The 21049-nt window shown below is 42.6% G+C and overlaps 1 protein-coding gene across 2 annotated transcripts in view; it reads right to left on the bottom strand.

Moving 5' to 3' along the window:
* YWHAQ (tyrosine 3-monooxygenase/tryptophan 5-monooxygenase activation protein theta) overlaps window positions 1-17228 on the bottom strand; it is a 47834-nt gene extending 30606 nt beyond the window's left edge. The window contains exons 1-2 of one of the 2 annotated variants that reach the window (XM_034952591.3): window positions 16329-17228; window positions 15541-15922 (exon numbers count right to left, since the gene is read on the bottom strand). In XM_034952591.3, coding sequence (XP_034808482.1) covers window positions 15541-15834 — 294 coding nt within the window. In that variant the 5' untranslated portion in view covers window positions 15835-15922; window positions 16329-17228. Of the gene's footprint in view, window positions 1-15540; window positions 15923-16200 lie in introns of both variants that reach the window. The other variant, XM_063595054.1, reaches the window with a different exon arrangement.
* Between the last annotated feature and the right edge of the window lie 3821 nt (window positions 17229-21049).

The following is a 21049-nucleotide window of genomic DNA, read 5'->3' as shown; positions in this document are numbered from 1 at the left end:
ATCCTAAGAAGACTACTAAAGATAGAAAATGGTTTATACTAGCAAGGACACAAGTATACTTTGATTTGAGCTTTGCCTAAGTCTATGGCAAACTAAATTAAGCCACTACTACATTATAGAAATTATGTCATTATTTGCAGGCTAACTTTTCCATTTATAACTAACACATGCCATACACATTTATCTCTGCAGCTGAAGTATATACAACCCCTTCCTGCCTCTAGTCTATCAGCTCTGTTATGGGGTACAAAGGGAAGAATAGAGTCAACAGGAATTTAAGAGCCTATGGTTAAGAAAATTATTTCGCATTTACAACTAAACTTATATGAGTTACTGATCATATTCAAATGAACCCCCAGGGACAACATAAAAACCCTGGAATGTAGTGTTTAACAGTACATAGAGGAAAAAATAAAGATGAAGTCCTTATTCTTATGTCCTTACAGCTTACCAATACTGATCTGAATTGGGCATAATTTACTTTGCTAGCAGTCACAAGAGCAACTTAGGAAACCGGTAAACTCCAGACAATATAGAACTGAACTGGATCTCATTACCAAACTTGGTGAAAAAGAAGACACTATATAAACATAATCACACATTATTACAGAGGGTAAAAAATTAGAGCAGGCTGGTCCGAAGGTAAGGAGTTATCTTGATTGTTCATTCAGTTACCAAATCAAACTCCTTGTTCTACTCTTCCCCCTTTCTCACTACTGCACTTGACTAGTCTTAAAAAGAATTTTTTTCAATTCAGAAAATAATAAAAAGAAAAAAAAAGAACTAGAGCAAAGGTAAGAAAGTGGGCAATATAGGAAAGAACCACAGGTAGTTTCATGTGGTTGGAGGACAGAGGGAACAATGAGTGAGAAAAGAGGCTGAAGAAAAATGCTGGAAGGTCTCAGAGGTCCTCTTAGGGAACCCAAACTCCATGTTACATGGTAATGATTGAGTGAAGAAGCAGTAATTATTCCTTCCCCAAGTCTTTATGAGCAATACCAGTATATATTAAAACAGATAAAAGGGAGCACACTGGTTGAAGGGCATATATATTTAAAGCCTAGATTCTTCCCCACTTACACACAAGGGAATTCAGAGAAAGGAGAGATGATCTCAGAAGAACAGGGTCCTGTAAAGGAGGGCTCTACAATGAAAGGCAGTAGGAGAACTCAAAGAACACGATTCTAGAAAAGGGGAATTTGAGTTTCACAGCTAACTAGCTGTGGAACTGAGTAAATTACCATGCCTCAATTTCCTTACAATTTCCTTACTCACGTCTTATCTACCCATAACTGCACACTGGATGGTGCTAGGTAACAGAATTGAAGAGTATTAACAAGCTATAATTTGTAACTATAGAACGTAATAGTACCCAAATTGCATTTCGTAGGATGGGTGTGATTTCAGCGTGCAGAAAGGGAGAGGGAATACATTACAGTAGAGTAATGGAAACAAAATACAGCGCTGTCAACTTGGCTAGAACACAGGAACCACAGAAATCATGAGTTTTCCTTATACCCAATTAGATCTGATTATATTTTCTATAAGTGTGAGAATTTCAGATCAAGGATAAATGAATTGTTATTTCAACAAATGGTGCCAGGGCAACTGGATATCCACATGCAAAAGAATAAAATTGGACCTTTTCCTCACTCCATATGCAAAAAGGAACTCAAAATGGACTAAAGACCTAAACACAGGAGCTAAAATGATAAAACTTAGAAGAAATCATAAGTATATATATCTTCATGACCTTGGACTAGGCAATGGTTTCTTAGATCCTATACCAAAAACACAAGCAACCAAAAAAAAAAAAAAAAAGGACTTCAAAATTAACAATGTTTCTGCTTCAAAGGACACTAACAAGACAATCCACAGAACGGGAGAAAAACATTTGCAAATCATCTATCTGATAAAGGTCTAGTATCCATAATATATTTTTTTAAAAAAAGATTACAACCTAATGATAAAAACACAAATAACCCAATTTTAAAACAAGCAAAGGATCTGAACAGACATTTCTCCAAAGAGCATATACTAAAGGCCAATAAGTACATGATACCATTTCATATCCACCAGGATTGGTGAGGATGTAGAGAAACTGGAACTCTCTTACACTGTGGTGGGAATGTAAGATAGTACAGCCACTTTGGAAAACAATCTGGCAGTTCCTAAAACATTAAATGGGTATATACACAAGAGAAATGAAAACATGCCCAAGCAAATTCTCACAGCAGCATTATTCTTAACAGCCTAAAGGTAGAAGCAACCCAAATATGTCCATCGATGGACAAAAGATTTTTTAAAAGTAGTATTTTGTTTTGTTTTGTTTTGTATTTGGAGACGGAGTCTTACTCTGTTGCCCAGGCTGGAGTGCAGTGGAGTGATCTCGGCTCACTGCAAGCTCCGCCTCCTGGGTTCACGCCATTCTCCTGCCTCAGCCTCCCGAGTAGCTGGGACTACAGGTGCCTGCCACTACGCCCGGCTAATTTTTTTTTTTTTTTAGTAGAGACGGGGTTTCACCATGTTAGCCAAGATGGTCTCCATCTCCTGACCTCGTGATCCGCCCGCCTCGGCCTCCCAAAGTGCTGTGATTACAGGTGTGAGCCACCACGTCCGTCCAAAAAAAGTAGTATTTCTATACAGTGTAATATTATTCAGCCACGAAAAGAAGCACAAAATTCTGATACATGTTTCAACATAAACATTATGCAAAATGAAATAAGCTAGACACAAAAAGACAACTATTCTATAATTCCACTTATATGAGGTACCTAGAGTAGTCAAATTCATAGAAAGGAGAATGGTGGTTGCCAGGGGGGAATGGAGAGCTTCTGTTTAATGGGTATAGAGTTTCAGTTTTGCAAGATGAAGAGTTGCAGACGATGGTTGCTGGTTGCATTGCACGACAAAATGAATGTACTTAATACCACTGAACTGTAGCTTAAGAAGGGTTAAAACGCTAACTTTTATGTTACGTGTTATCTTACCACACTATAAGAGTTTTATTTAAAAAAGGTTAGGTGTGGTGGCTCACAATTGTAATTCCAGCACTCTGGGAGGCCATGCAGGAGGATCATCTGGCCCAGGAGTTTGAGACCAGCGTGGACAACAAAGTGAGACCCCATCGCTAAAAAATCAGCTGAGGGTGGTGGTGCACATCTGTAATCCCAGCTATTTGGGAGGCTGAAGTAGGAGGATCCCTTGAGCCCAGGAATTTGAGGATGCAGTGAGTCATGACCGTGCCATTGTACTCCAGCTTGGGTGACAGAGTGAGACCCTCTGTCAAAAAAAAAAAAAAGTTCTGATGCAAGCTACAACACAAATAAACCTTGAGGGCATTAGGCTAAGTGAAAGAAGCCAGACACAAAACACTACATATTATATGATTCTGTTTATATGAAACGTCCAGAAGAGGCAAATCTATAGGGATAGAAAGCAGATTAGTGGTTGTCAGGAGCTGAGGTAAGGGAAGATAGTGAATGACTATTAATGGATATAGAATTTGTGGTAATGAAAACGTTCTGGAATTAATAATGATGGCTGCACAACTTTGTGAATAAACTAAAAACCACAGAATCATATTTAAAAAGGTAAAATTTATGGTATTTGAATTATATTTAATTTTAAAATATATGTAAACTGACACTCCAAGTTTTTACATAAGGACAACGAAAAACAAGATAGCTTCTCTAACAAGGATAGTATCTGCAACTAAGCCAAATTATTTTGTAAACATTTCTTTGAAACTTAAGGAAAGGAGATAAGTTTCCTTAGAGAAATTAATTCTAAAGAGGGAAATTATTTGTGTAGCAATCATCACTATGACTTTTCAATATATGTGCCTATACTTTTTAGAGCTGTCTTTGTTTCCTTTTCTTTTTTGAGACAGAGACTAGGTCTGTCACCCAGGCTTGAGTGAAGTGGCAGGAAGACGGATCACTGCAGCCTAAACCTCCTGGGCTTAAGAGACCCTCTTGCCTCAACCGCCAGTTAGCTCACAGGCACATACCACATCCCCAGCCACTGTTTTGATTTTTTTTTTTTTTTTTTTGGTAGAGACAGGGTCTCACACTTTGTTGCCAGGGCTGGTCTCGAATTCCTGGACTCAAGCAATCCTCCCGTGTTAGCCTCCCAAATTGCTAGGGTTATAGGTGTGAGCCACCCTGCCCAGCCTATGTTTATTTTAGATGTTCAAAACAACAAACAAAAATAACACACTAGAAAAAATGATCAGAGAATACGTGTTAAATGAGAAATAGTTCAGGGCTTTTATAAATTTGTGACCTCCACCCTTCCCCTTAGTCCTTTTTCTCCATAAACTCTAATTACAAATTCTACTACCACAGGAAAAAAGAGGAATACATCCTTCTGAAAAAATAATATTTGAGAATCTATCCTAATAATCTTAGTAGGTCCTTTAAAGACTCAACAGACGTGGGGGCTAAATATGTTGCTTTGGTATCCTGATATAAACTTAAAAGAAAACTACAGTAGTTTCATCAATAGCTAAAATAAGTTTATAAACATTTACCAGGCCATTTTGATTACAAGCAGAAATGTTCAGAAACCTGTCCTGGACAAAAAATAAATCACTAAATGCTTTTTGGTATCTGTATAAGAAGGATCACCTTCCAGAGATGTACAGCTGATCGTAAACAACAAAATAGAGGTATACAACCTTAAATCCTACCTGCTGAGTTATTCAAACTGCATCAGTGTACACTGTACTATTTAAAACAGCAACAAATAAGGCATGAAAAACCCTAACAATAAATACAGTAATACCAAAAAAAGGTATTAAACGTTTAAATGTTATATGTGCACTTCAGCCCAGGAGGCAGAGGTTGCAGTGAACTGAGATCGTGCCACTACATTCCAGCCTGGGAGATAGAGGGAGACCTTGTCTCACCAAAAAAAAAACATACACAAAAAAACAAAGAGTTACATGTAAAAAAATTAAAAATATATTAAAAATTTAATTATGTAAAAAGTAACTTCCACAGAGCATAGCTATATTTAATGGGATATTCTATCCTTCCAAATGGTGGTCTCTGCAATCAGGCACCAAATAATCAAGAGTATTTTAAATCCGTAATGTAACCTTTCCAACCTCTTATCCATCAGAATCCCAAGAGGGCAAACGCTAGCACTGAAGATCTAAAAAGTATATTCCCAAATGACTGGAAACAGTACCAGGCTGAAAGATCAGAACACCTAGTATAAATATGTTTAACTGCAGAGGTTTAACAACTGTAGCTTTTAAGAGCAAAAATCCTGTGAGCTGCATTCAAGTAATGTTTGGTGGAATGTACAAAACAAGAGGGAAAATGGAGTACTAATTATTGAAGAACAACAGCAGTAAGAGTTATTCAGGAATAAAATGTCTAATCTGATGATCCATATAGCTTATGGCTTTAAAGCATTTTCACACACTTCTCCATTTATTTCCTCCAATCACCGCGACATGACATTCACAATCTATGACCATCCTTTAAGAAAGCATTTAAATTTATGTAAGTTCTTATCATCATGGTCTCACCACTTGCACCATTATTTTTCCATTTCTCTAAGTAAAGCCTGTAGCAAAAGTACAGGAGACAGAATGTTCAAATGAAGAGTATCGTACAGAATATGTATTTAGTACCACACTGTGCCAAACCCAACTGGATACTGTAGTAAAAATCCAGATGACAAAGAGATCATGAAATACTACTCATCTGGATAGAAAAACATGTAAACTGACAATCAAAGGTTGGTATGAAGACAAGTTTCACTGATAAATACTTTGACCAATGCTGGTTAACAGCTAACCTGACTTACTGCCTCCAAAAGCTGTGTATTTTTAAAACCTAAATGCAACCAGCTCTGAAAGACCATTATCCATATTTTTCATGGATGTCAACTCTGCTTTTTGGTCAGGTATTGGGAGGGGCAAGTTAAGAGATTATTAACTTCGTATTATCCTTCTCAACACAAGAAAGCAGAAAGACATTCCAACATACCAGATCTTTAGCTGGTTTCCAGGAATTAACAGGGACTTTTATTATCCAATGTCTAATATCAACTATTCTCCTTTCTTCATTATCACATCTGTGATTTTCCTGGTCTTCAAACCTATATTCCTAGGGATAAGATGGGGTGCAGGGGCAGAGAAATGGGAAGGGTGGGGAAGGTTTTACAAATTCCATTATCACCACATATGATGACTACTCAGAAAATACACTGCTCAATCACCCAAACACAGTAATAAAATTCTCGTAGAACAGCAGTTCTACTATTAACTTCAGTAATTAAATTCTCATAGGGCAAAGTATAGTCTGGGAACCCCTAGAGGTCTCCCCTATATCCTTTGTGGGGTGGGGAGGAGACAAAGTAAAACCACTTTCATAAGTCTAAGATATTTGCTTTTTTTCCACTGTCATTTTCTCACAAGTGGAGTTTTCCAGAAGCTACAGGAGGTGGAATACTACAATAGGTTGAATGAAATGCAATGCCGCTATTCTCATTCAATTTTTTGTTAAAGTTATTTTATTTTCTAAAAAGGGGTCCTGAGATCAAGTCTGTGAACCACTGTCCCAGAGTATGGCCAATTAAGACGTCTTACACAGCATCTGGTAACTCCATCAATCTACTCAGCACTCATCACCCAAACAAAAAAGTGATGGTGCCAGTGATGTCTCCTAAGCGGGGATCAATACCGTTCTATACATTCTCATATCTTGAGGATAACAAGACACAGGCTACACTATCTTCTTGCTATATGTATTAAAGACACTCAACCAGTGATGTGAAATATCATAACCCCCAATACATGGCAACCAACAATTACAGTGAACACCCACATATCCACCACCTGGATCTTACCATTAACCTTTTTCCATACTTGCTTTATCAGATACCCATCCATTTCTAGCAGTTATAAGCTGAAGACATCAGTACAGGCATATCACTAGTTTTTTTTTCAAAGCAAAATTTACATACAAAATGCACAAATCTTGGGTGTACATTTGCTGAGTTCTGACAAATGTATAAAACCCAAACCCATATCAACTAAAGAATACAATTATCCATTCTACTATAAAGACACATGCACACATACGTTTATTGCAGCACTATTCACAATAGCAAAGACTTGGAACCAACCCAAATGCCCATCAATGATAAACTGGATCAAGAAAATGTGGCATATATACACCATGGAATACTATGCAACCATAAAAAGGATGAGTTCATGTCCTTTGCAAGGACATAGATGAAGCTGGAAACCATCATTCTCAGCAAACTAACACAGGAACAGAAAACCAAGCACCGCATGTTTTCACTTATAAGTGGGAGTTGAACAATGAGAACACATGGACACAAGGAGGGGAACATCACACAGCGGGGACTGTCAGGGGGTCGGGGGCTAGGGGAGGAATAGCATTGGAGAAATACCTAATGTAGATGATGGGCTGATTGGTGCAGCAAACCACCATGGCACATGTATACCTATGAAAGAAACCTGCACGTCCTGCACTTGTATCCCAGAACTTAAAGTATTAAAAAAAAAAAAAAATACAATTATCCCAGAAGCCTGCCCCTTCCCAATCTCTGCCTATTCTCCCACAGAGGCCATTATTCCTGATTTTTTTTCCTACCATAAACAGGTTGTGTTTGTTCTAAAATTTCATATAAATGGAATCACATACACTATGTACTTTTTCATGCAAAGTTTCTTTCACCTAGCATGTTTTTGAAATTCAATCATATTGTAGTATCAGTGGTCCATTCCTTTTAATGCTGAATAGTATTCCATTTATGAATACATCAGTGTTTATCAATTTTCCTACTAGTGGATTATTTCTAGTTTTCTGCTCTTAGAATAAAGCTGTTATTAACATTTTTGTACCTATGCGCCTTGGCCCCATGCATCATTCCCTCTTACGTAAACACCTAAGAGTGGAATTTCTAGGGGAGGAAAAACTTATAATAGGGAATTTTAAAGGTACACAGGAGAACAAAGAATAGTACAACGAATTCCAATTAAAGCCAGCTGCAACTATATTAATTCATAGACACTCCTGTTTCATCTGTATTCCCCCAATTACTCTGAAGTCCTAGGTATTATCATCATTTTGTCTTTAAATACTCAATATGCAAACAATAGTTTCAAATCTAGTAATTTATCATATTTATCACTGACTTATCTATGGATTAAGAGTTTAATTAAAGTAGCAATGGATAAACTTTGCTTCTCTTCACATCTTTTAAATGATGTCTCTCTACCACCTCCCTGATATCCAGAAAGTCAGTGGTATGAATTCAGATACGTTTTCTGTTGCCATTTGGAAAGGATTAGTGCTAAATACAAAAACTGGTCTTAATGATAAAAATAGAGAACATTAACATAGCCAACCAGATTTCCCAACTGCCAAAGCAACACCTTGACTCAACTAATCCCATGCTATGGTATCATGTTCTAAATGAAACTACATGAGACTTAAAAATACTAGTTTTCTTAAGCAGTCCTTTGTGAGAAGGGAGGCGGTCCTCATACATCCAATACTGAACAAGGAGATAAGATGTTAAACCTTCTGGTCACCAGATTTTTGTTAGCCTTAAAAACTTGCTTGTGCTGGAAAGGGTTAGGGGAAATGAATGACCTTCTCAACCACTGCTGATGACAGTGTATACACATACCTTTTCAGAAGGCTATCTGGAAAAAACTGCACATCTTTTGATTTGGAAATTCCACTTCGAGAACTTAAGTAAATCCTAGCATAAAGCATGCAACAACGATCTTCTTCCCAGGGTTGTTTGGAGAAAAATTGTTTACAGTGTTCACCACTGCATTAAAAGTCTGAACCACGGCCGGCTGCAGTGGCTCACGCCTGTAATCCCGGCACTTTGGGAAGCCGAGGCGGGAGGATCACCTGAGGTCGGGAGTTTGAGACCAACCTGACCAACATGGAGAAACCCTGTCTCTACTAAAAATACAAAATTAGCCGGGTGTGGTGGTGCATGCCTGTAATCCCAACTACTTGTGAGGCTGACGCAGGAGAATTGCTTGAACCCGGAGGCAGAGGTTGAGGTGAACCAAGATTGCGTCACTGCACTCTAGCCTGGGCAACAAGAGCAAAACTCTGTCTCAAATAAATAAATAAATAAATAAATAAATAAATAAATAAATAAAATTAAATTTAAAAAGTCTGAACCACATATGCCAAGCTACTATGAAGGAGGGGAGGAGATTTGCCGTTCATCAATTTTTACTGCATCTAATAGATTTCAATATAATTGCAGTCTGTGCAAAGTCTTTAAAAGAGCTCAGGGCTTTGGAGACAACTATGAAGAAGTGGCACTTTGAAAATATAGGACCCGGCCAGACACAGTGGTTCACGCCTGTAATCTCAGCACTCTGGGTGGATTGCTTGAGCTCAGGAGTTCAAAACCAGCCTGGGCAACACGGCAAAACTTCATCTCTACAAAAAATACAAAAATTAGCCAGGCATAGTGGCAAGTGCCTGTAGTCCCAGCTACTCCGGATGCTGAGGTGGGAGGATGGCTCGAGCCCGGGAGGTGGAGGTTGCAGTGAGCCCAGATGGCGCAACTGCACTCCAGCCTAGGCCACAGAGCCAGACTCTGTCTCAAAAATAAAAACAAATCAAATCAAACCAAACAAAAAATAGGACCCACTGAATAAGTTTCAGTAAGGTGAACTGTAGAGTTTGAACAGCATACACACAATAATGACAAGGGGAAAAATGACAAGTCTAGCTAGACAAGAGGTTCAGGTAAGATATCAACACGTTAGGAAGAAGCCAAAGGACAGCATGACACAATCCAATACAACTTAATACAGCTCATTTTATTTATGGACTAATCCAAGGCATCTCAACCTTGGCATTATTGGCATGGGGGGGGCTGGGGTCTTTGTTGGGGAGTGTCCTGTGCACCGCATGTTTAGTAGCATTCAGGCCTCTCTACCCACTAGACGTGAGCAGCACCTTCCTTCCTCAAGTCTTAACCCAAAATGTCTCCAGATGTTGCCAAAATTCCGCTGGGGGCAGTGGGGAGTGGGTAAAATCACCTGGTTGAGTGACACCAACCTAACCTTAAACTTACAATATTCTATTTCACTCTTTTTTTTTTTTGAGACAAGAGTTTTGCTCTGTCGCCTAGGCTGGAGTGCAATGGCACAATCTCGCCTCACTGCAACCTCTGTCTCCCCGATTGTAGCAATTTGCCTCAGCCTCCCAAGTAACTGGGATTACAGGTGCCCGCCACTACGCCAGGCTAATTTTTTGTATTTTTAGTAGAGATGGGGTTTCATCATGTTGCCTAGGCTGGTCTCGAACTCCTGACCTCAGGTGATCTACCTGCCTCGGCCTCCCAAAGTGCCAGGATTACAGGCGTGAGCCACCATGCCCAGCCCATTTCATTCTTTAAAAAACAACAAAAACCTTGGCTGGGGCACATCTCTACCAAAAATACAAAAAATTAGCCAGGCATGGTGGTGCATGCCTGTAATCCCAGCTACTCGGGAGGCTGAGGCAGGAGAATTGCTTAAACCCGGGAGACAGAGGTTGCAGTGAGCTGAGATGGCGCCACTGTACCCCAGCCTGGGTGGCAGAGCAAGACTCCATTACACACACACAAAAAAAACCCAAACCCCCCAAAACTCTTGCCTTTAAGCAGCCTACAATCTAAGGGCAAAACCCGCAACGTCAATGAGTTTTTAAATCTTATTACACTATTGTGTGTATAAGAAAGTCTTCAATATTACAAACTAGGAGTTTTGCCCATCACAGGTCTACCTTCCTCGTTAGAAGCATTAATGTCTTATATTTATTAAAATGCACAAATTCCTCAAAACAGAAATTCACACCATGGTCTTAAGTGAGCTGCCATGTACTTAGGGCCTACTGTGTTTCATGTCATAAGCAGTTACACCACTTGGGCTCAAATCCTTGCTCTTAACACTTACTAGCTTTGTAATCTTGACCACATTACTAACTTCTTTATGCCTCATTTTCCTCAACTTTGAAACAGAGATACTATCAACCTACCTTAGGGGAGCAAAGTGAGTATAAAGTGCTTAAAATAGTGTTTAGTGTGCAGTGAATACCTGGTAAATGTCAAGTATGAGCCATTATTCTAACTACAAGCCCATAAAGGCAGGCACCATCATCATCAATTTACAGAAGAGAGAGAGTCTGAGGGATTAAGAAATTTGCCAGAGTCCACGAAAATAGAAGGTAATGGAGCAACGATTCAAAAATTGATTCAGAGCCCATACTTTTTCCATTGTGTCAATAAAATCACATTCAGATTCATTAACTATGAAGAAAAACATATCAGTCTTACTAAAAAATAATGACCAGCGTAAGACATTTATTATTAAGAGATTAAATTTAAACACAACTAAATTCAAGCATACTATTCAATTAAGGTTACAAAGCTTTTACACTAAGACAGACAACTTCCAGAGATTCTCTACATACTATTTTAACTCTCATTTTTAAAAATTGCGATATGCACTTTAGTTTCTGAAATTGTTTATGCATTATGCTGAAGTAATTTACTGAAATTCTACTAGAACTGATGTACAGGAGAGGATAATATGATGTCTAAGATAGAAATTATCTTGTATACACTCAAACTGCCTGGTTCTTATTCCAAGGTCACTGACTTTGTAAATGACAGATTTTGTTCCCAAGTCCCAGAAGAGCTTTGTGAACCCCTCTAACTTTTTCCATTTGCCCTTCCCTCACATCCAAGTTCTACTTAATGACTCCTAAACATCTTACCTGTAATATTTAAGCCCAGGGTTTTGTTTTTGTTTTCAGAGTCTCGCTCTGTGGCCCAGGCTGGAGTGCAGTGGCACATCTCGGCTCACTGCAACCTTCGCCTCCCAGATTCAGGTGATTCTCCGGCCTCGGCCTCCCGAGTAGCTGGAACTACAGGCATGTGCCACCACGCCTGGCTAATTTTTTTGTATTTTTAGTAGAGATGGGGTTTCACCATGTTGGCCAGGCTAGTCTCCAACTCCTGACCTCAGGTGATCCACCAGCCTTGGCCTCCCAATGTGCTGGGATTACAGGCATGAGCCACCACATCCAGCCAAAGCCCAGTTTTTTTGTGTCTAAATTTTGCTCTTGCCAACACTCAGTAAGATCACCAATGACTTCTGCCTCACTTCTTTCTGAAGCCATTTCCCTAAAGTCACCAGTTTTCAACCTGTCATGTATTTCTTCAATCTGGACTTTAAAAACTACTCATTTAAGAGGTGGAAGGATGTCAGAGCAGAGCAGAATGGCTAGGACCTACATTACTCTACAGCCCCAAACCATGAGAACTCGAAGAGACTTAGAAAGTTAAGCCCAAAGTCTTCGGTTTTACAATGACACTGAGAGACAGCTCTAACTGGATGAAATCTTAACTCCCCTCATCTTAGAGAGTTTGGATCACTTATAGTTCTTTACTCTTGGATTTTAACATTTTTTGGTGCTTCCACGGTTCAGTAACCTCTTTCAATACCGTGATTATCAAAAGGGTTGAGAGTTGTTCACACAGTTATTTTGAATACATGGTTTAAGTAATTCTGCCCCAACCTACTCTATGAAAGGGAAGAGGCTGAGAATATCTGCTCTTTTCTACTAAAAATTTAGCTATCCTTCATGTTACTTTAACTAGTCTTCTATAATCACCAAGTTAGTCTCACCTCCTCCACACCAAATCTTTCTTCCTGTTCACCAAAGGAAAAAAAGAAAACCCTATATTAGCATGCATGTTCAAAAACTTTAGGTGTTACTCTACTTTCCTAGACTCCTTATTAAACTAACTCATCAATTATCACTTGTCTTATAACTTCCTTATCTGTCAGTTCAGATCACAGACTGGTTAGTCAGCCCTCAAACCATGAATTCTAGATGCTGCTACATGTACAGTGGTGCTGACATCTGTAATCCCAGGACTCTGGGAGGCCAAGTCATGAGGACTGCTTGAGGCCAGAAGTTCAAGACCAGCCTGGGCCTAACAAGATCCCATCTCTACAATAAATAAATAAAACTTTAAAAAAACCAGTTTCCCATCAACCAAATGAAGAAACCCCCCTTACTTCAATCTTCTATAAATGATGATGCCTGCCTTCCTTTCTAGGCTTGTCTCCTGCAACAACTCTACACATGAACTCTGCTCCAGCCACGCCGACACATTGTTCCCTGAACAAGCCCTATCCCGGATATTCCTTTAATACTGACACCTCCGCCAGCCTCTTCCCTCAACGTTCACCCCCAAAAAACGGTATCTTTGTGAAGCCTTTTCAAAGGTTTCTATTTCCTTCAGACTACATAGCATTGTGTTCATTAACCATCTGATGGGAATATTGTGTTATTTATGTTTGTGTATCTCTCACATGCTCTCTAAATTATAAATCATCAGAGGGCAAAATCCACGGTTCTGTTTTGTTCCTCCCCATATTGCTCAGAGCACAGTGCCTGGCACACAGAAAGCTCTCAATACAGTTGCCAACTTGAAGAAGTGCTTTCCCAGGATATTTTTTATAGGTTGGCCACCAAGCCCCAGTTAGCCTCTTAAGCCATTTTATGAATATTTCATTTATGCCTTGGTGTCTCGGATTCATCAAACTATTCTATTTCTTCTCAGTATATAAAAGAGACTGTCCTAAATTCAGGGGTTGTCCCCATTGAAATGGTCTGTATGAAAGTTCTATTCTAATAACACCTGGTCTCTCTCTCAAGCTATGTATCAACTAAGCAAAACTCTTCCCCGACTTATGCCATCATAAAAAGCAGAATTTATAAGAGCCACAAAATAAAACGAATATTCCTTTGGCTCAGAGTCACCTTGCTCAAGAACAAGAAAAATCACGCGGTGATTCTGAATTGCTTCAAGGTAACTAACTGAAAAGTAATAAACCGAACAGAAATGAAATATGCTGTAAGAGCATCCAAAATACATACATAGAAAACCTTAACATATGGAATTCTTAGGAGTCTTCCCCTGGTAACAGATAATGCTGTTAACAGCCATTACCATATGTTACTCAAGTTGAAGTCTACCACTACTTTCAAGTTGGCAAAATTTTTTAATACGAGCAATTCAGTCCAAAAAGCTTTTACAAGTGCTTCTTCAATGCCAAGCAGGGACTGGAAGCTAAGAGCACACGGAAGAATACAACGAAGTTTTGACTTCATAAAGTAAATAATCTTAAGTTTTCTCCACTTTAGTACACACTCTGTCTGCATTACTTTCTTTGCCTCTTTACCAGTTATTTCCATCAGCCATGATTTTGTCCGGATCGCCTGTCATCGTATTAGAAAAATACATAGGTTAAAAAAGTTTCGTGGATTTTTTTTTTTTTAAACAAGGGGTGGGGAACATATTTCCTGCCCCACCATTCTGATGAGTTGAAGAAAGAAGGCTTGGGGGGTGGGGGTGGGGGAGGAGGCCAGGGAGAAATTATTTCTTCCATTCCCTTTTGAAAAATCGCCAGTCTAGTATGCTTGTCTATCAAAGCCCACCTAAAATATGATGTGCACAAACACATCAAAAATAAGTAGGCCTCTTGTAAAAGTGACACTTAAAAGGCAAACCATATCAGATTATTTCCCATTTTATTCATAGAAATGACTCTTTGCAGCACTGAAACATTTAAAAACACTCCTGGATATAATGCTGGTATTTCAATTTTAAAAACTTATCCTACGGATCAAAAGATCCATGGAATGACAAAGCTAAAAATGTTCTCTCTCACTAATAAGGGTGAATCACAGCAGCCACCTACTCCACCCAACAATCGTCCTTGCTAAGACTGGACAGTTCAAAACCTGGAAAGCTTTCCTTGTCTGCTCCACACTGGAAACGAATTCACTTCAACACTAGTGTTTAAGCACAGGTGTGCAACAGCAAGGAAATGTTATTAAATGTTGAAATTTACCAGGACATTGTGTTCTTCAGACACAGCTGTGTCCTTTTCACATTTCCCGAACTCCCCTCCTCTCCTGTTTATGAGGGGTGGGGGGGGGGCACAACAGATACTCTTATTTGAAAAATAAAGTATCTGTTCAGATTTTCTAAGTAAATTTCCATTACTGGGTTTGGGAAAAAATCCCTACTACATTGTCTGTAACAAAAAGGTGCCTGCGCCTTCTTTCAACTGCCTGAAGCTTGTGAACCGACTGAATACATATAAAGGGCTCACAGATCTCAGGACGCAGTCTCCCCGCACAAGAAACTTAAAAACGCCTTTCAGTCTCGCAGAGATCTACTTGGATGTTTCCAAGTTCCATCGTTTGGTAGCTACCCAGCATCGGGGGGGGGGGGGGGGGGGGAAAGGACTTATCCTTGGAAAAGCGGCTTCTTGAGTCTCAAGAACCGGAGGGACACAGTAGGGAAGTCAGGGCTCACCTGAAACCCTCCACCCCAGCAGACAGTCCGGCAAGCCCCGGCTCACGTTTGTTTCCGTGCCCGCGAAACTCTCAATGAAAAGCATCTCACAAAAGGCCTCCCCTGCTCCCCGCGCCGAGGACTCACCAGCACCGTGGTGCAGATGGATCTCAGCTCGGACTCCACTTTCTCCCGATAGTCCTTAATCAGCTGCAACTTCTTGTCGGAGGTGTCGGTCTTCTGCTCGATGCTAGAGATGACCCTCCAGGCGGACCTGCGGCCCCCGACCACGTTCTTGTAGGCCACGGAGAGCAGGTTGCGCTCCTCGTTGGACAGCTCGGCGCCCTGCTCGGTCACTGCCTTCATGCAGGTGGCCATGTCGTCGTAGCGCTCGGCCTGCTCGGCCAGCTTGGCCTTCTGGATCAGCTCAGTCTTCTCCATGGCGGGCGCGGGGCCGGGGCCGGGGCCGGGGCGGAGGGCGAGGAGAGCGAGGGCGAGCGCCGACCCGGAGCGGGAGGAGCCTCGAGAGCTGCGGAGGGGCGGGGCGGCGAGGCGAGAACAAAAAGCAGGGAGGGAGCGCCGTCAGACAATGCGGCCCGCCGCCCGCTTTTGTCTCCCGCACACGCGGCCGCTTGAATTTCCCTCTCCCCCGCCCCCTCCCCCGCTGGGCGCCCGGGGAGGCCGCGGCCCGCGGCTGGAGGAGGCGGGGGCGGCGCGGAGGCCCCGCGCGCAGAGAGCCCGAGCCGCGGCCGCTCCCGCCACCCCCGCCCGGCCGGCCCAAGATGGAAGCGACCGTTGGCCCCGCACCTTCCCGCCCGGAGCCGTCCCTGAGGGGAGCGGCATCGACAACCGGCTGCTCTCAAGGGCGGCACCTCCGCCCGGCCCTCAATCCGAGCGCGGCCGGAGGAAGCCCGCGGGCTGACCCAGGCGCTCACCTTCACGTCTCCGCGGCCGCGACGCGAGTCCCACCACTTTGATCTGCTTTTGGCTTTAGCTGAGGACCCTCCCGTGTCAGCCTACCCCGGGGCCGAGGTGCGGTCCACCGCCCAATGATGCGCCGAGCTTGTCCCGAGAGTCCCGCCCCCAGCGCGCCGCTGGCCAATGAGGACCGAGCGCGCGGAAGGGGGCGAGGGGGGCGGAGCGGGAGGGAACGCGGAGGCTAGGAGGGTGGGTCGGCACGGGGAAGTTCGGTTGGCCGGCAGGCTGCGGCTTCGGCCACGGGGTTTCCTCCAATTAGATCCAGGGTAAAAGGACGTCACTGTTGCCATGGCGATGCCGTTACCAACTCCCCTCAGCCTCCCCGCCACCCCGGCACTTCTGGGTGCGGCACGAGACCCAGAGGCGCGCACGACCCCCTAGGCGGCGGCTGCGTCTCCCGCTGCGGATGGTGCATTGCATCTCACGGGCTCTGGCCGAGGCTGGACTTCGGAGGGTGACATATTCAGCTGTTTTAGAGCACGGGGGCCTTTCTTTCCTCCACCTTTCTATCCGTGACAAAGGTTTGGATCCCAAGACACTAAACCCAGACCTTAATGACGTTGCCATTAGGGCTCCGAATTAAGCAAACCGCATCCCCATTAAAGAAGAATTGATTCTGGAGACGGTGTCTTCAGTATGGCATTTACATGATAAATTCAAGTTTTCAGATGGGCATCCTAAAACAAAAAATTCCCTTGTGAAAAGGTAGGTCCCAGAAGATCCAGGGGAGTTTCTGTGACAATGCCAAGTATTGTGGTTTTCTTTAAAATGAGAAATGACATTAAGCACAATTTGCAGGAAAACACCTATTACTACCCCTTCCCACCCCCCCAAAAAAACCCTGCCCATAACATCTCTCCCCGCAAAAAAAAAGCAATTTTTATGTATCTTTTAGGCTTTCCAGGTTATGCACCTAAATACATCATTTTTCACATCGTTGTCACATGTGCACACGCTTTTGTTTCTGGTATTATTTGTGAGAGATCACTTGAAAAGCTGAAATCCTCTCCCTGGATGTTGATTTCTGATTTTCTCCTCCTGGGGAACACCCTGCTGAAGTGAGAAAGATTCCCCCAGGCCCCTCCCATTCAGGGTCATCCCTGGCAGCTCCCTTTCCTCTTAAACCACTCCTGTCTCTCCTTGCACTTCCCCAGTTCCCTAACTCCATCCAGGTAGGGTGGCTGCCCTGCCCGTCTGGCGCGTGGCCCCTGTGCCATCTTAAGATGAGAATTGCCCTCTGGGTTCACGCTGCTATGATCCCGATTCCAGCAGGTCTAAGGAGAATGGATCATAGAAGGCCCAAGAATGCCACAGGCAAGAAAGAATTTCCCATTCTGAGTGGAGACTGGAGCAAATCCGGAGAATCTCTAGAATGGGAGATCTGAGAGTGCAGACAGATGGGAGGAGAAGGTGCCGACTTTCCAGAAATTCAGACTCCCTCTTGACTGCCCCTCCCTGTCCTGACTTGTGAAGGTTGCTTTGTGCTTTGACAGACAGGAGCGGCCTGGATTGGAAAGGGCCTGTGTCTTAATGCAGAAATGCCTTACTATGTTCCAGCCTTCTAATGGAGGGCCCTGCTGTTATTTCTGGAATCCCTGGGGCCCCGCTACAGACACATGAGTGTTTATGGCCCTGTGGGCTGGGGTGGAGCTGGACACCGAGAAATCCCAATGGAAAGAATTTGCATGTGGAAGGTCAGATAAAATGCCTTCTGTATGACCAGTGAATTTCAAGCTCACCAAAATTAGAGGCAACCCGGGCAAGGGGAGAAGCCAGTGGAGGTGGATGGGGGATAGAGACCCAGGAGAGGAAATTGTCAGGGGATGGAACCTCTGTGGTAGAGAGGGACTACCAGAAGGAGCAAGCACACTAAATTCTTTGTCAGAAAGTCTAGGCTGTGCTGTGGTCTCCCCCAGTGACCTTGGGCAAGTTTTTGCTGCTTTCTGTACCTTAGTCTCTGAAATTTCTGCTTTCATTCAATCAAATATTTATTGAACACCAACTCATCTAGTTGCAATCATCTGGAATCATGGGTAAAAACTGCTTCCAACCAATAACACAGTATAAAATTGCATTTTAGGAAGATTCAGAGGACCCTCTACATAGCTAAAGGCTTCTGTGCCTGAAAGAACTCGGGCTGGAGAGAAACAAGGCTCTGGGAACTTGAAGTCCCTGGACGCAGAAAGAGCTAATATGTGTTGAGTGATTGCATATGTCAAGCACTATTTTAAGTCTTTTGCAAGAATTAACTTATCCAGTCTGCTTAATGCAACTACAAAGTAGCTGTTATTATACTCACCATCTCTATTTCACAGACAAGGAAATTAAGGCACAGGGTGGTCAAGCATGACGTACAGGGCCACACAGCTAGGGAGCGGCAGAACCTTGGATATGGACCCCATGCAGTTTGGGTGCCAAAGCCCATCTTTTTAACCACTGCTGAGGCTGCCTCACCAAGTCTCCCCAGATCTCTGCTAGATGCTGTAGAGATCCTAGGACAGATCAGACCAGCCTCTGTCTTCTAGGAGCTGCACCCTAGTAAATATGAAACCTGTTAAGCATCACATCCAACATACTGGGAAGAAGTGCAGGGAACAGACAGCTAGCAAAGGGAGTACTGAGAAATTATTACTTTATTTATGAAGTTCTTATTATTTTTTCTAAGTTACCTGGTATGAAGAAGCTCCTGGAACAAAAAGGAGCACATTAACGTGGAGCCAGAAGACCCTAAATTCAGCCCTGCTATTTATATGTGATTTGACCTTGGATACCTTGATCTTCTCTGAAACTCAATTCCCTCTACCTGTAATCTATAAAAACAATCCCAGCTGGGCACAGTGGCTCATGTCTGTAATCCCAACACTTTGGGAGGTCGAGGTGGGTGGATTGCTTGAGCCCAAGAGTTCCAGACCAGTGTAGGCAACAAGTCAAAAACCTGTCTCTACAAAAAATATAAAAATTAGCTGGGTGTGATGGCGTATGCGTGTAGTCCCAGCTACCCGGGAGGCTGAAGATGGGAGGATCGCCTGAGGCCAGAAGGTCGAGGCTGGCGTGAGCCATGATTGCACCACTGCACTCCAGCCTAGGCAACAGAGTGAGACCCTGTCTCAAAAATCATCATCATCATCATCATCATCATCATCATCATCACTACATCAAAGAGTTGTTTGGAGATTAGATGAGCTGTCACATAGGAAAATGCTGAGCATATAGCAAGTGTTCCATAAGTAGTGTTTTCTTTTTTCCTTCTTTCCCTCTGCTTGGAGGTGGGGTACGGCGCTGGCAGGATGCTATCCTGCTGCAAGGAGCCTTAGAACTTTATTAAATGTTTAGTGAAAGCTTATCTCTTGAATCATTGTTGTAATTAGTGCAGTTAATGGTCTACAGAATGGCTACATTCCATGTACATTTCAGAATGAATGAGTCCTTCAGGTTAAGCTCACTCTCATAAATCGTTTCAGTGATTTATTTGCTCAGACCAGTGGATCACCAGAAACTTCTTCCTTTCCTGCCATATGGCAGCTAGTTTAGTGACAAGCAAACATCTGAGTGGGACTTTTCACCCAAACTCTTCATATAATTATTATCGGTGCTTCTGTGCAGTGGGCAGAGAAAGTTGCCCCCCAACTCCGGCCTGTGGGTGCTAAATGAGGTTTCGTAGAGTCACACACAGGCGGGGAAATCAAGGGAGCCTGGTCAAGAAAGTTTTTCTACATATTCCTTAGTTTGAAACTTGATTCACTTTGTTCAGGGTGATGGTTAGTTTCATGTGTCAACTTGGTGGGTCACAATGCCCAGATACTTAGTCAAACACTATTCTGGGTGTTTCTGTGAGGGTGTTTTTGGATGAGATTAACATTTAAATCGGTGGGCTTTGTTGTTGGTGGTGCTTTTTTTGGTTTTGTTTTTTGAGACAGAGTCTCGCTCTGTCACCCAGGCTGGAGTGCAGTGGTGTGATCTTGGCTCACTGCAGCCTCCACCTCCCTGGTTCAAGCGATTCTCCTGCCTCAGCCTCCCGAGTGGCTGGAATTATAGGCATGAACCACCACGCCTGGCTAATTTTTGTATTTTTAGTAGAGACAGGGTTTCATCACGTTGGCCAGGCTGGTCTCGAACTCCTGACCTCAAGTGATCCACCTGCCTCGGCCTCCCAAAGTGCTAGGATTACAGGCATGGGCCACTGTGCCTGGCCTAAATCGGTAGACTTTGAATAAGCAGTTTGCACTCCCTAATGTGGGTGGGCCTCATCAAATCAGAAACCTGAAAAGAACACACAAAGAGCATCCTTATTTGAGCAAGAGGGAATTCTCCAGCAGACTGCCTTCAGACTCCATCCGAAGCGCCGGCCCTTCCTGGGTCCCCCATAGATGCCTTTAGAACAAGAGAGGGAACGTGAGCTCTCCTGGGTCTACAGCCTGCTGGCCTGCAGGTTTTGAACTTGCCAGCATCCATAACTGTGTGAGCAAATTCCTTATAATAAATCTCTCTCTCTACACACGTACACATACATATAAATACATGTGTGTATTCTGTTGAATGCATTTAGTAACCTTTTTTTTTTTACCCAATAAATGATATAGATATCTTTTTTTTTTTCTTTAATGGAGCCTCACTCTGTTGCCCAGGCTGGAGTGCAGTGGCATCATCTCGGCTCACTGCAACCTTTACTTCCCAGGTT

This window comes from Pan paniscus, chromosome 12 (genome assembly GCF_029289425.2).
Source record: "Pan paniscus chromosome 12, NHGRI_mPanPan1-v2.0_pri, whole genome shotgun sequence".
NCBI classification, from domain to species: domain Eukaryota; kingdom Metazoa; phylum Chordata; class Mammalia; order Primates; family Hominidae; genus Pan; species Pan paniscus.
This window is presented reverse-complemented; position numbering and strand designations above follow the sequence as displayed.